Raw genomic sequence first — 15177 nt, forward strand, 5'->3', positions numbered from 1 at the left:
GGAGCCCTCAGAGTGCCCGCACACAGAACAAAGGCGTTTTTCTGGGCGGAGCCTGTTCATGGAGGCTGGCAGAGAGAGGACAGCGTGGCCGGGGCACTCCCTGACACTGGGGTTTCCTAAAGGAGCTTGCTGGACTAGCTGGTGCCTGGCTGGGTCAGCAGAGTCTAGTCCCAGGGGCACTCAGCTTCTTTCCATTAGCCATTTCGTAGAGTTTGCGCCTGTTTTATCCCTTTGTCAGGGGAAGAAATGATGAAACGCATGCAAAGGTAGTTAGGCGGCTGGAACAAGACATGGCATATAGCAAGTGCTCAATAAACACCAGTGGGATGAATGAATTCAAGGGTAGAAGAGAACAAAAAGAAGGCAACAAGCGACCTCCCGCCATGCTATTCCTCCTGCTGTAGATGTCCTCATCTGTCCCACCAGCACACACATTTACCACAGTGGCTACTGAAGGGGTTAATCCATTATGTGGTTAATTGGTTACCGTCCATATATCTATAACTCTTGTAGCATCCAGCTCTCGGTACCCAGGAAGCTGATGCCAAAGCAGCAGCTTCCTCCCACCCATCGTCATGGGATCACCCAAACAGACAACACAAGGTCAAGGGCACCACAAGGAGAGGGCGATTTCAAGCAGGAGGCTCTGCTGTCAGGAACCCTAGGATTATGTAGAAGAGGTCCCAGCTCAGTTGGCATACTCCTTCCTGCAGGGACACCGTCTGCAGAAACCGATCTGTGACCCTGTGGACATTTAATTCACACCACAGCACACAGCACCACAAGCACACATGACCAGCAAAGCATTAAGTGTGGGAAGGAGGAGGAGAGAGCACAGAGTCCCACTGTGGGTGCCTTGACACCCTGTAGCTGTGACTATAAAATGGTGACCGTGCCCGGCCAGAGGGGCTCAGTTAGATGAGCGTCGTCCCATGCACCAAAGTGTTGCTGGTTTGATTCCTGGTCCGGACACATACCTGGGTTGCAGGTTTGATCCCCAGTTGGGGAGCATATGGAAGGCAACGGATCAATGTTTCTCGCTCACATTGATGTTTCTTTCTCTCTCAGGATGTCCTTGGGTGATTAAAAACAAAGGTTATAGCAATACTTTATGTGTAAAACGTGGGCTAGCAACCACAGAATTATCCTCAAAGGGGAGAAGCTAGGGGGAAATAAGCCAACGCTCAATATAGGGAAGAGCACCCTAGAAGTCAGAGGTAATCATTGGGGCCGCCATTGGGTGAGCCTTCACTATGGACCACGCACTGCGCCAGCACCTCTATCTACATCCTCCTGTTCAATCCTCACAACAAACCTGGGATATGACCCCCATTTTCAGCAGAGAAAACCGAGGCTCAGCGAAGTCCACAGACGTGCCAAGGTCACCAGCAGTTATGTTTTGGATTCTGGACTATTTAGCTCCTAAGCTTTTGTTCTAACGTCTACTCTGTATTGCCTCTCTCTTTAAAGATGGATACCTCGCTTATCCCTACAGCTTTGGGAATATGTTTCATGTTCAAAGAAAAACAAAATTCAAGGGCAAAAGAGGTGAAGGAGGAAAGTATTTTCGTCCTAGTTTCGGTGGTGAAACTCTCCCCCTGTGTTTTCCTCAGATATTGTTCCCACTGTCTCGGGTAAGATGCCATCTCTCCTCGGTGACTAGTAAGTACACTCAGGCCCGAGCGGGGAAAGAAGCTGGGCTGGGAACTAAGAGGCTCCAAGGGCATCTCAACTGGATTCTTAAGGCCATGAGAAGCTGGAAGAGGCGTCAGGGCGACGCGTGATATTATCCGGGACAAGAAGGCCGGTCCAAGGGGAGGTTGTGAAGAGATGGGGTCAGCTACAGCAGGAGGCGTTTACATAAAAACTTAGGAAGCACTGCCCTGGCCAGGTGGCTCAGTCGGTTGGAGCTTTGTCCCGTACACCAAAAGGTTGTGGGTTCGATTCCTGGTTAGGGCACATATAGGAGGCAACCAATCGATGTTTCTCTCTGACCCTGATGTTTTTATCTCTCTCTGAAAAATAATAAAAATAGTTCCTCGGGCGAGGATTAAAAAAAAATGTATAAAAGATAATCCAGCTGCTGGAGAAGTAGACCCAGGAAGAATCTCTGAGACAAAGGTGCTTACTACATGAAGGTCTACGAGATGCTAACGGAAGATGACAGTTTCCAAGAGTGACTCTTTCACCACGGAGGCGGGAATCCTCTGTCCAGCTCATGATGCTTCCCTTACGCTTCCTGATTTTCAGGGCTGGGTCGACCCAATACCTGATCGAACTCAGAACCCAGAAGCCGATTTAGGGAGATCTTCCACGTGGGCCCATTGGACCTTTAGCCCAAGGGCAGTCTCTGCTCTCCTGCTCTCACAACTGTGGCTCCAGAATGGGCATACAGGCTTCCAGAGGAACCTGGTCAGCCGGGGACATTAGGCCATGGCACTGCCTCAAACGCCTTGACTTCAGGGGCCAACAAAAATGCCTCCATTGTCTCCTGCAGGAGGAAAGGTCGAGGCTGCGGAACGCCCGAGCTGCTCCCCTCTGTCAAGGGCTGTCTGTTAGCAAAGGAGAGGTCAATGGATCAGATGTACCCAAGAACCTTTGCCAAAAACAGCTCTGAGGGGCAGCTGGATCCTCCGTTTGCTGCTTACAGTTCTCGGAATTGAGGACTCGTGGGCTGCATCCCTGGCATCTCACCCACACCCTGGCTCTAGGAACAGCTGACCAACCACCCCCCGACGACAAGAAAAACTCCTTATCTGGTAACATCTGCTCTCTCCCGCTGCCGGGAAGTCCCTTTGCAAGTCTAACCCAAACCTCTCCGGCAGCAGTGAGGGCTTTTTCTTCCCCAGTTCTCAGCACCACGGAGATCCCAACAGCTTTTGTCTTTACAGTCTGCCCTGAAGTTTCTCCCTCCACAGCACCTTCTTCCCATGACTGTGCCTACCTTTCTCCCCTCGGCGTGCCTTCAAGGACTCGCAGTTCTTCCTAATGTCAGAAGCGTAGGGCAGTTATACTTTAGACAGTCAACACTCAACCATTCCCTTCAATCTCACTGGCGCGCCTGAGCCCATGCCAGGAACCATATGCATGTCACCCTATTTAATCTTCACCACGAAACGGTGGGGCAGCTTAATAGACCCATTTTGCAGATGAGAAGGTCTGACACGCTCAATGACTTGCCCTGTGTCCATCAGTGGTGCATCCCAGAGCCCGGGCTGAACTCATGGCAGCCTCCTTCGGCGCGTGCACTCTCATCTTCCTCGTCTCCTGGTCTGGGTAAGTTCTAAGTGGCAAGTCAGGGGGCATCAGGCATACATTCACAGAGGATACCAAACCACTGCAGAAATCACTAGAATGAAATGAATTATGGGAGCGGGGTGGCCCCACTGCTGCAAAAGGGACCTGCCATGTTTCACAGCCAAGCACAGCGATGCACTGGACATTCTTCACCGCACAGTCTCTCTGCCAGGTCTCTCACTCAGGAAGGACCTTATCTCCTTTCCTTTCTTTTCACTTCCTCTTTCTTTCTAGAAGCATCCAACACAGCTGTCCTTTGTTCAGCACGTGCCTTACTTTGACTTGACAACCTTCCTAGCTGCCGTCATGCATGGTCAGCCATTCTTCCTTGAATTCAAGAGAAGGGGGCCCTCTCATGTTGAGGCAGGACAGTAAGAAGCCAGGAAAGTTCCTCGGCGAGTGGGATGGGGAAACTGAGACCGACAGCTGGACAAAGTGGTCGAGCAACTTACAGTCAGATAGAGACGGTCACCAGGGCAGGGAGCCCCGGGCGCCTGGCAAACAGGCGAAACTGGTGCTGAACCTCACCCCGAGGGTGCCCTTTCCTCCCCTGGCATATCGCTGGTCACGCTGTCCGGACGCCCTGGCCTTTCCTCCCTAGAGATAGCATCGGGGCCTCAGTTGTATTTCAGCTCCAGGCCCAGGAAAGCAGCAAGGCCAGGTGGTGATGCCAGGCCCAGCTGCAATGACTAACGACCCCTCCCCTGGTGTCCATCAGCCAATGGAGACCACGACCCTGAAAGGGCACATCTGGAAAGGTGACGAGTATTCTAGTGCGACCCTCCCCCTGAGACCTCCCCTAAAACCCCTGCTTGCCTTTGGAAAGCAGATAAAACCCCTCAGGACAAAGAAGCCGGTGCTCACGTGGATCTCCTTTTTGAGTGAATTATCTTCCTCTTAAACTCTAAGTGTCCCGACAAGACTTGCAACCAGGGGAGTGAGGAGCAGCGGCAGCTCATCCCAGGTTAAACCCCTGGACCTGTCTCCAAGGCCCCCTTTCCTCTGACTCTCCCGTGAGCTGGCCCCCGTCTCGCCTGGGCTCACTCTTTCTTATAACATTTCTAGAGAGACAAAGCAGCCGGCCTAGAGTTTCTTCTGTAGCTTCTATCTTAGCCCTTCCTGTCCCACTGTCCCCAGCTCAAAATCACCGGCTGGTGTGGTTTAGTTGGTTGTGTGTCATCCTCGTAGGTTCGATTCCCAGTCAAGGGCACATTCCTGGGCTCAATCCCCGGTAGGGGGCGTGCCGGAGCCAGCCCAGCGATGTTGCACTCTCACATCATGTTTCTCTCTTTTTCCCTTTCCCTCTAAAAATCAATAAGCGATTCTTTAAAAATAAAAAAGAAAGAAAGAAAAGAAAAAAGAATCACCTGGACTCGTGTTGTGAAATCTTTCCTGCATGAAGTCAAGAACCCACACACCACAGGCCGGCCGCAGGCAGACCTGCTCTGGGCTCGGTCCCTTTCCGGTAACAATGCGAGCACTTGTGAGTTTCGCTTGTTTTCATAGCCCTTGGTTCCTACAACTCCCACTCATTCACTTGTAATACTAAACTGGTTTAAGCGGCTGGAATCACCCAGGCCTACTCCATTGATAAAACAACTCCATATGCTTATGCCCTGAATTGTTTATCTTCCATAAAGCGAGGCGCTGGGGCCAGACGGTCTCTAAGGGACCTTCTGGCTCTGATGTTCTCCCGCTTTAAGAATACTTCTATAATAGATTACCCGAAACCCAATTTAGAAGAAGGCACATGCCACACCAGTGCGCTGGGGCTCTGGACACAGTGGCGGTTGCCCCATCGTTTAGAAAACAAATAACACCCAGAATCCAGCAAAGGTCCCCCGCTTCCTCAGGCAGTAAATCTCCTTGGCAGGAGCTCAGTGTGGCTCCAGCTGCTTGGTGCCAAGTGAGAGCCTTTGCCTCTCACCCCTCTTCGCATCCCCCACTCACTGTTTACATTAGCACATGACAATACAGACACTTCCTGTCTAGTGGAGCCCACCACGCCGCCCTGGGGACCTGCAGTCTCAGCTTCGGAGGCCAGGCTGATGATGGGGGCCAGCTGTCTTGGCAGAGCCAGAAAATGACGATTCTTCTGGCTGCTTGGGGAAAGGGCATTCTGGAGCCACGGTGGGAGTAACCCAGGTGTGGATGGAGCCAATTACTCCACTAATCAGCGTGAGCAACCCATTGCGTGATGAGTTAGTTATGTCTCATGGAAACTGTTCTGTGACTTGCAAATGTGTGGACCGGTGGGCACTGGATTTGCGCGCCCTCCCAGAGGAGAGAGAGGGGGCCCAGGGATAGCACAACCTCATCCATATTCACCTTGAGAGAGAACTCAGAGCTGGACTCTCCTGTTCCCCAAGTGGATTTTAAAGAGGCAAGGGGCCTGTGATATGGTATCCCCACCAGCTATGGCTAGACTGCAAGGCAGGCAATTCACACCCAGACACTTAAGAGTTAACAAAACACACACTGCAAAGCTCTCTGTGCTCTTTAAACCACTATAGGACCAGACTTACTGCTTCTTCCTCACCCTCAGTTAACCTCCACCCACCTACCACGGATGCCCAAGTTTCTACCGAACCTTCCAAGAAGCTCTTTTGAAGTCCTCCCCTGGTTTGACCAACTCGTGCAGAATTGACCAACTGGAGGCCTGCATGGAGGAGGAGACCAAACCACAACATCGGCCACCTCCAACTCCCAAACTGGCCACTGTCTTCCTTGCAAGCAGCGTTCTGCAGGTGGCACGTTGGCCCCCTGGCCTGGCCCGCTGTCACACCTGCCACTCAGCACGAGTTAATGACATGGTATCAGTCAAGTTAGGCAAACTGGGGTTAGGACAGGCAAGGTTACTCCCAAGGTTACCACAGCGACTCACCACTGTACATGTCAGGGTGGTTTCTTAAGGACGAGTCATTATAGGGGTGGTCTGCAATAAACAAAAGAGGGTGAGCAAACAGGGGGCCACAGAGGCATAAACGGGGGAGAACAAACAGAAATGCAAAGCCACAAAACAACCGCGAGCGCACCCGTGGTCTCTTGCAAAGGAAAGACGCGGCGAACTTGGAAAGGAAATACGCTTGGTGCAGAACAAGCAACACAAAACAGCCCAACAAAGAAAGAAAAGGTTAAATCCTGCAAAAGAAGGCAATTAAAAAAAGATAAGTTTCTTTTTAAATTAAAAAAATTAGGCTTGGCCCTTAACTGCTTGGTCCTACAATGTTTTCAAACAAAGGAGATAAGGGTTAGTGATACCCTGGGGCAGTCTTTGAACAACTGCTTCCCATCAAAATCCTCAGGTGCCAGGCCTCTGGGTCAAGCCAGCTCTTGGGGGCTAAAGAGAAAGGAGAGTCAGTGAGCCCCGGGAGAGGGCCGCGTCCTGTCTGAGCAGAAGCCAGGTTGCAAGGGGTGGGAGTGAAGGAGAGGAGAAAACCGTCCAGAGAAACATTCGTCAGCAGAAGGGGAGACAGGGACCCTTGGCAGCAGCCGACAATGCGTGCTGACCAGCAACACGCACCCCAACCTGACCAGTGGGTGCCACCCTGGTCTCCGAGATGTGTCTGTGGGCGGAAAGGCCTCCTTCTGAGGAGGCGAGGAGTGGTCCAGGGAGCGGGCAGAGCTAGGCTGAGGCTCAGATTTTAGGATTAGAAAGGGCATTTGGAAGGAGGGGGAAAGAGGTAGAGGGGGCAAAAGAGAGAGAGGGGCACGTGAGTGCTTTGAGTTCTACACTGTGCACTGGGAGAGGCCTGCTGACTAAGCCGAGACTCAGAAGCGAAGACATTCCTTCAGGAGTGAGACCAGAGGCCTCGTTCCAACACTGGGCGAGTAAAACCCTTGGGCACTGAACGCTCCGTGAGAAAGCATTTTGACGTAGGGCACATGGTCATGCCGAGATCGGTTACTAGCGTCTCCCTGTTGTGCCACCACCCCTTCCAGCCACTGGGTTCAGGTTCTGTCGGTAGCACAGGCTGGGGGTAGAGCGCTGACTGGCAGCCAGGCAGCCAGCCCCGAGAAGCTGTAACTGCCCCCTGGCCTGAGGGAGGAGAGGTGCCTGCCAGGACGTGGGCCTATTGGAGGACAGCTCAACCCGGTCACAGCTGGCTGGAGACTGGCCCTCTGGGGCTGCATGGCTCTGCATCCCAGCAGGGCGATGCTCAGGACTTAGCCCTTAAGGCAGGGTTTGTGTAAAAGGCCTGGCCTGTGTTTGGAAGCCAGCGTGGGTTTCCCTGGAGCTAAGGGTGGACTTGACCTGCAGGGAAAGAAGAGGTGGAGTGGCAAAGGGTAGGCCTGGCTGTGGCCGGACTCCTGGGGGAGGGGACGGGGACACACAGGGGACAGGCCCTTGTTCCGTGCTCCCACCCAGAGAAGAGACCCGCGCTCGGACTGCGCCTGCGTTTGTGGACCTGGGAGCACATCTGAGAAGTTCAGGGAGGCCTCTGACTCCTCGGAGAGTGTCACTTAGACACAGATGTTAGAAGGAGGCGGTGAGTGCTCCTGCGACTCCTTGGGGAGACCTCTTCCCTCGCTAAGGCTGCCTCTTGTTGTCCAGAGGCACCGGGTGGACGGGACCTGCTCTGCGTGGGACTGCACCCCAAAGCTTAGAACTGATTCCAGATGGCAGTGCTGTGTTAGGCACCCCTTCCTTTACTGCAGGAAATACAGAATCTACTGAGATGAGATTTATCCCTTCCTGGTGGGCCAGCCGTGGCAGAGCCCTGGAGGGCTGAGTCTCGAAGCTGCCCCATCCCGGCCTCCCACCCCGGCCCGGTCCTGAAGGCATAAGAAAAAGCCTGCGTCCTTGCCAGGCAGGGAAGGGGAGAGAGCACATGTGAGCTGTGGGGGTGCCCAGAGCTTGCTCCCAGCCAAAGCTGACCCCCGAGATCCAGGAAGCCGGCAGGTTCTGCTCACAGCGCCTGGGGCCCCTCGGCATTTTCATTGGCACAGGAGACCCAGAAATGGAGCAGAAACAGACATCCCTTTTCTCAGAGGAAAGGAAGTTTCTGGAAAGACCAACTTGTAAATGTGGCTGAAATCTCTCACTGCTTAATGCCAGAGAGGAGGGCTCTTCCCCACCTCCATCCCCGCCTCGGCCTGTGGGACAGGGGAGGCCTCTGCCAGGACCACGGGCGGTCACCTGACCCAGTCCTCACACAGCAGGCTGACTGCAGGCCTGTGCCGGGCAGGGAGAGCGGGACCCGGGATGGCACTGCAGGCGTCAGGGATCGGCTCAGTGAGCAGCTCCTGACCTCCCCTCCCTTCCCCGCACCTAACAGCGCCAGCCGCGTCCTGGCCCCAGAGGCCGCTGAGGTCCTGGGCAGACCACGCTGTCCTCCCGGCGCGGCCAGCTGGCAGGCAGGCACCCCTGGCGTGCACCGAGGAGACACCTCAGACAACCCAGCTTGTCTAGAATAAGAAGGCCAGGGAGGGGCAGCAGCCGCCGAAGCTGGGTGACCTGCCGGGAACTTGCGGGGCTTGTCCCTGGGTTTCTGGCCATCCCGTTGCTCAGAACAGAGTGTGGGGACCTGCAGAGGCACCAGGGGGAGGATTAGAGGCGGTAAAACCGGGTCAAAGAGCGAGAGCAGATGAGAGAGGGGGAAAGAAGAAAGAAAGAGGAAAGGGGAATAGAGAGGAAGGAAGTGAAAAAGGAAAGGGGAGGAAATGAAGAGAAAGGAAAAAAAGAAAGGGGGCGGGGGGAAGCAGGGGAAGCTGCTTCTTGTGGCTCCACCTCGAGGCCACGTGGGAACGGTGGGGTGGGCTGACGCTTGGCACTGCGGGTCTCCATCGGGGACAGGGACTGTTGAGGAAAGGGGAGCGCGAGGGGGTCGCCCCACTTGTCCTGAGTGAGGCGTGAGCTCACCCAAGCCTCTCCCCGCCTCCCACGTCCCTCCAGGAGGCACTGCCAGCCACCTGCACGTGTGGGCTCCAGGAAGCCAGGGTTCAGCCTCTTTTCTCCAACCTGAGAAAGCTTCGCCTGGTCTCCCTCACAATTGCCACTGTCCCCAGTGTTGGAAGCATCATTCACAGCTGAGTCAGGCAGACTGAGGTCTTTGGGGAGGGGGCCTCTCCCTGGAAAGCATGTTATAAATCCCTGGGGGCAACCCATACAGCCTCGTTCAACGTCCCGAGCGGGCTGAGGACTCGCAGCCAAAGCTCCAGGCCAGTGAGTCCCGGAAGGAGTGTGCCCAGAGCTGATCAGCTCCTCTCTCCTCCGTGCCGGGCCAGCAACGCTACCATGGGTCAGGGAATAAAAATGAAAACAAACGAGACCAAACATCAACCTGCAACCTGCAAACGCAGCGAGTCCATATGGCCCGACATACACATGTCCCAGAATCAAATGCAACTCATGTACCAGGTGCACCCACTCGTGTGGATGTTCTGTGCTGTGGCTTATTCTAGAAATAAAGATAAGCAAACGATGACGAAACATAAAAGAAGTAATCGAGCTGAGTGCAGGAGAGGGGTGTGGGTGAGCACCTAAAGCAATGCTTCTCCGGTTCTGGCGTGTCCAAATCCCCCGGGAGCTAACGGAGCACAGGGAGGTGCCACCGGGCTGGGCCTGGGGACCCTGCCAAGTCCCCGAGGGCATTCTGATTCCCACCGGCGTCTAAGAAGCTCTGACTCAGGGCAGGACCAAGCTGAGCTCAAGGCTTCCGATCAGGAGGGGTCTGAGAGAAGCTGAAGTAGCTCAGGCACAGTGAGCCGGGAGGGTTTCTAGGTCAGCCTTGGGGATGCATCTCCCCCAGGCCCAGGCACCTGGGGCTGCTTGGCTGGGTGGGCTGCCGCCCCGACCCCCAGCCCCCGGCAGGGCCTGCACTTACTGGTGAGGACCTTGAGGGTGAATGGGTTCTTCTGCTGGATGGTGTGAGTGAAGTGGAAGCGGGCGTTGCAGCTGTAGTCGGTCTGCATGTCCTGCACCATCACGTTAGAGAAATACAGGTCCCCGTTATGGCCCTGGGAGACGCGCTTGTCTTGGGTGATGGGCTCCATGGCTGTAAGGAAGCAGAGGTACGGGGAGGTTAGCAGAAATGGTACCAGTAACAATAATCGTGATGTATCTGGCGAGTGGGCACCTGCAGAGGGCCAGCTGGGGCCAGGTGCTGCACATTATTTGACCTAACCTCACTCTCAACTCTGAGGGGGGCTTATTCCCATTTTACAGCTAAGAAAGCAGAGGACTGAACTGTTCTGTTGCATAAGCAGTGAGGGAGAGGAGGATTTAGACTCAGCTCTGCCTGCCCACCACGCCCATGCTCTAGGACCATACTTTTCTGTCTCCCATTCATGCCACAAGAGACCAGACTGGCCTGGAGGCCAGAGGGAGGGGACATGATCCTTCAGATGCCCCCAGATCAGGAGTCAAATTCACTGGTTTTATTTTTTTATACCCCGTCCCCCGTCCAGTCCCCAAGAAAGCAAAGAGCACTACCAAATATAATTGAAAGATGGATACCAATGGTGCACACCATCAGTTTTAGGACGCTTCTCAGTTTTGGAGATGGGAAAACAGGAAATGTGTGCTTTTTAGAATTAATGGCATCATAGGAGTGGCTGAGAATGCTGACTACAGTGTCCATATATTTTTCAAGCAATGCAAACGGCCAGGTCTCCAGGCTATCTGGGTTGTAAAAATCTACTGCTAGGGCTGACTACTCATAGCAAACGCCTTCCTACGCCCACGAGTGTTCTCTAAGCCACCATTTCTTAAAGCATCAGGTTAATGATGCCAACTTTCTGACGATGGGCTGGTCAGCCCTACAAATCATTTATCTAAGATTTCCTGTAGGCCTACTATGTGCAGGCCCTGTGCTAGGTGCTGGGGAAAGAGATATGAGTAAGAAAGCCAGTTCCTGCCGTCAAAGAGCCTGCAGTCTAGTAGGAGAGACAGTGGGTAAATAACTGATTGCAATGCAGTGTGGTGAGTGGGAAGCCCGGATAAGCAGGGGATGAGCCGAGAGACGGAGCAGCCAGTCCATTCTAGGGGCTTGAGCTGTGGCTTGAAGGCTGTGTAACATCTATAAGGCAGAAGAGAAAGGAGCTAAGACAGGGACAGTGTGTGTTAAAGGGGAGAGCCCCGGAGAAGGGGGGGGGGGAGGGGGGGGAGAGGAGGGGTGGGAGGAGAGCTGGAGAGGCAGAAGTGACCGGATCAGGAGGGAACTGTGTGCCAGGGAAAGGAGTCCAGACTGTGTCCCAGGTGATGGAGGAGCGATGAAAGGTTTTGAGCCTATGATTGAACTGTCATATTTATGTTTTCAGAAAGACCAGGAAGGCCAGGTATGGGTAATTACTGTAACCCAGGGAAATGTGGGTGGGGAGATGTCAGTGGGGATGGAAAGAGAAAGAAGGCCATGAGATCTGCTCAGAGGCAGTGTGACGAGTGTGACGCAGGGGCTGAGAGAGGAGGCTCTGACCTGTTAGCTCACAGACCAACGCCCAGTCTGTGGCCAGGCAGCCTTCCCCATGGATGTGCTCGGTGGCAAGGGGAAGAGATGGACAATGATTGGGCACAAAGCCACTCCCACTCTGCAAAACACCTCCCCTGCTGCCTCATGGACAAGGAGGCCTCTTTGGTGAGAATTCGGGAATGGGGAGCATGGGATGGCAGGCAGGAAAGCGGGAGGGGGTTTAGACCGACGGATGCATACACAGGGAAGAAGGAATGGAAGGCGGGGGGAAGGGGGAGAGAAGTGGAGGGAGGGAGGGAGGGAGGGGAGCCAGGAAGACAGATAGCAGTCTTCTTTTCACCCTCATAATGCCCCCCCCCCCACTTTAGTTTGAAAACAGAGGAAGAAACTGAGGTCCAGAGTGATTAAATGAGCCTCAGTCCAAAAGAGAGCTGGGACAAGCTCTGATGGTGCACCGTCCCCCTGCTCCACAGATCCTACCTCCCATCACCCCTCCATCAGAGGTTTCATTCTCGCATGCTCCACTTCTGTCCTAACAGGAAGTGCAAATCCAGACCAACCAAGGGTTGAAAGAGGCTGGGTACCACCCCACCTTCAATTGGCATATTAAAAACACAGTTTTTGCCCTGGCCGGGTTGACTCAGTGGTTAGGGTGTCGGACCAAAGGATCATGGGTTTAATTCCTGGTCAAGGGCACATACCTCGGTTGCAGGCTTGATCCCTGACCCCAGTCAGGGTGAGGCAACCAATCAATGTGTCTCTCTCACATCAATGTTTCTCTCTTTCTCTCCCCCTTCCTCCTTCCCCTCCACTCTCTCTAAAAAAATAAATAAAATTTAAAAAATCAATGAAAAAAAATACCCTTGGGTAAGGATTTAAAAAACACACAGTTAATCCTCTTTTTTATTCTTTTTACTTTTGCTCACAAATATTACCGAGTACTTACTGTGTGCCTGGCCCTGTTATAAGTATTTTGAATGCATTAACTTATTTATCCTTATAATAATTCTATTAGATAAGTACAATTACCAGTCCCATTTTCAAGAAGAGGAAACCAAGGCCCAGAGATGTTAAGCAACTTGCTCAAGATCACACAGCGAATAGCAGCCGGGCTTAGGAAATGAGCCCAATCAGCCTCTCCACAGAGCCTGTTCTTAGCCACATGGCCACCTTACATCTGCTTCTCACAAGGCAACCCCCTCCCCCCATTTAACACACCCACCCTTCTCCCTAAGATTAAAATGGACATAAAACACCAACCCCCGAGACTTACAGCTGCTCATCCAGAAGATGACTGGGGACGGAAGTCCGGGCGGCGGGTTGCACTGGAGTGTCAAGGGGGCGCCTTCTTGAACCACCACGGGGTCTAGATTTTCCTTGGGCCACAGGGGAGATTCTGGGAGAAACACAGAGGATGAAATGCAGGTGATGCTGGGGCCGGGCAAGGAGGGGGGTTAGGGGCCGGCATGTGAGGAGGGAAGAGGAAGCAGGAGGACAAGCGAGACAGGAGAGAGGGCCAGGCCTCTGGTCCAAGCGAGGCAGAGGAGACAGGAGAGAGGCCTTTGTCTGAATGGATGCATGTCTTCAAAGGCTCCTCTTCTTCCCCTCCTCCTGTGCCCAGAATGGCCGGTGACATTGTTCAAGATTCTGGTTTAGAAGCTTCCTTTCCAAGGAATCGTTTTGAATTGGGGTGGCGCACTTTGCTCAGAGGCAGAAAAGCAAGCAGGACCTGCAGGGTCCCCCCCAAAGCACCAACAGGCCAAGGGCAGGGGTGGCCCTTCTAGAATGACCGTCCATGCCCCACCCCCATGCACGCAGGAGCAGGGCATCTCCACCCTGCCCCCCGCTACTCACTGGACACCTGCAGGCGGATCCTATTGGACAGGGCTGTGCCGAACTTGTTGCGGGCGAAGCACTGGTACTCCCCCTCATACTCCTCTGGCCGCCCTCCACTGCGGAAGTCGATCACCAGGGTCCCGGACCGCCTCCTCATCGACACCCGGGGGTCCTTGGCGACATTGAAGAACCTGCTGTTTCGAGTCCAGTGGAAGCTGTGGACAATGGGGGTGGGGGGGATGGGGGTGAGGCAGGAGCAACAAACAGTAACAGGGTGGGTTCTGGGCTCCAGGTGACAATCTCAGGACCCTAGTCCCTGACTCCGTCACAAAACCACACCTTCATACCAACGGGCCCAGCTGGACACAGTGGCAGAACCACCTGGGCATCCTGAATGCATCGTCCCCCGCCGCCCGCCCCCTCGTGAATCTCGGGAGCAGGTCCCCGACAGCACTTGCACCAGCCAAGGCTGGGAGTCATGCTTCCACGAGGCACATACCGAGCAGCTCCTGGGGCCTATGTTCTTTGGAGGAGCGGGCAGTGATTTTTATTTTTTAAAATCCAGAGTCAGCTGCCCCTCCCCACCCCCCAGGGCTTCCCAACCTCCAGCTAGGAATGCAAACCCAAGTCTCCATTTCCCCCAGGATGCGCTGGCTGGCTCCGCCTGCCTCCTCATTTGGTAACAGGCTCTAAAGCAGTGGTTCTCAACCTTCCTAATGCCGCGACCCTTTAATACAGTTCCTCATGTTGTGGTGACCCCCAATTTTATTGTTACAAATTGAACGTAATTAAAGCATAGTGATTAATCACAAAAACAATATGTAATTATATATGTGTTTTCCGATGGTCTTAGGCAACCCCTGTGAAAGAGTCTGCAGCGGTTCTCAACCTGTGGGTCGCGACCCCTTTGGCGGTCGAATGACCCTTTCACAGGAGTCGCCTAAGACCATCCTGCATATCAGATATTTACATTATGATTCATAACAGTAGCAACATTACAGTTAGGAAGTAGCAACGAAACTAATTTTATGGTTGGGTCACAACCTGAGGAACTGTATTTAAAGGGCCAGAAGGTTGAGAACCACTGGTCTAAAGCGAAGTGAGGCGGCTCAGGCTACCTGTGGCCCTGCTCAGTGGGTGGGATGTAAGGCAGTGGCCGCACATAATGGCCCAGAAGGGGCCGTGTTGAGAGAAAAATCAGCCTCCATCAACCTGAGCGCGAGTTAGAAGCATGTCCCTCTGCTTCTCCTGGGGGGACGCCTTAAAGATATAGCCTTAAAGAAGCAGGAGCAGCCGTGGCCGCTCAGCGTTAGTCTTTGTCCCCATAAAGGAACATGGGGCAGCCCAGACCGCAGAGGCAAGGTCACCCAAGCCCTGCCTGACCCTTCGGGGCGAATCCTGCTTCTCCCACCGTGGGCGAGGAGGCTCTGCTGTTCCAGGCCCACGGCTCTTACACGGGCTCATGCAAACTTGGGCGGAGGAGGGGCGGGGGGGGGGGGCAAAGAAAGCTGCCACACGCCTGAGGCTGCACGCTGCCTCCTTTCTCCTACTAACCCCCCCACCCCCCAACACATGGGGTCCTGTCACGTCTGGGTCTGAATCTGGCACGAGGCTCCTGAAAGCTCCAGCCTGT

The 15177-nt window shown here is 54.0% G+C and overlaps 1 protein-coding gene across 18 annotated transcripts in view; it reads right to left on the reverse strand.

Annotated features, from left to right (window-relative positions):
- Nucleotides 1–15177, reverse strand: part of NFASC (neurofascin) — a 178695-nt gene that overhangs the window by 58223 nt on the left and 105295 nt on the right. For 13 of the 18 annotated variants that reach the window (XM_070397228.1, XM_070397229.1, XM_070397230.1 and 10 more), the window contains 4 exons: nucleotides 13563–13759; nucleotides 12982–13104; nucleotides 10125–10295; nucleotides 6182–6232 (listed from right to left, as the gene is read on the reverse strand). In XM_070397228.1, coding sequence (XP_070253329.1) covers nucleotides 6182–6232; nucleotides 10125–10295; nucleotides 12982–13104; nucleotides 13563–13759 — 542 coding nt within the window. The remainder of the gene's footprint in view (nucleotides 1–6181; nucleotides 6233–10124; nucleotides 10296–12981; nucleotides 13105–13562; nucleotides 13760–15177) is intronic. The other 5 variants (XM_070397233.1, XM_070397232.1, XM_070397238.1 and 2 more) reach the window with 1 other exon arrangement.

This window comes from Myotis yumanensis, unplaced genomic scaffold, assembly GCF_028538775.1.
Source record: "Myotis yumanensis isolate MYYU_CA2020_CCGP unplaced genomic scaffold, mMyoYum1.0.hap1 SCAF_17, whole genome shotgun sequence".
In the NCBI taxonomy this organism is placed as follows: domain Eukaryota; kingdom Metazoa; phylum Chordata; class Mammalia; order Chiroptera; family Vespertilionidae; genus Myotis; species Myotis yumanensis.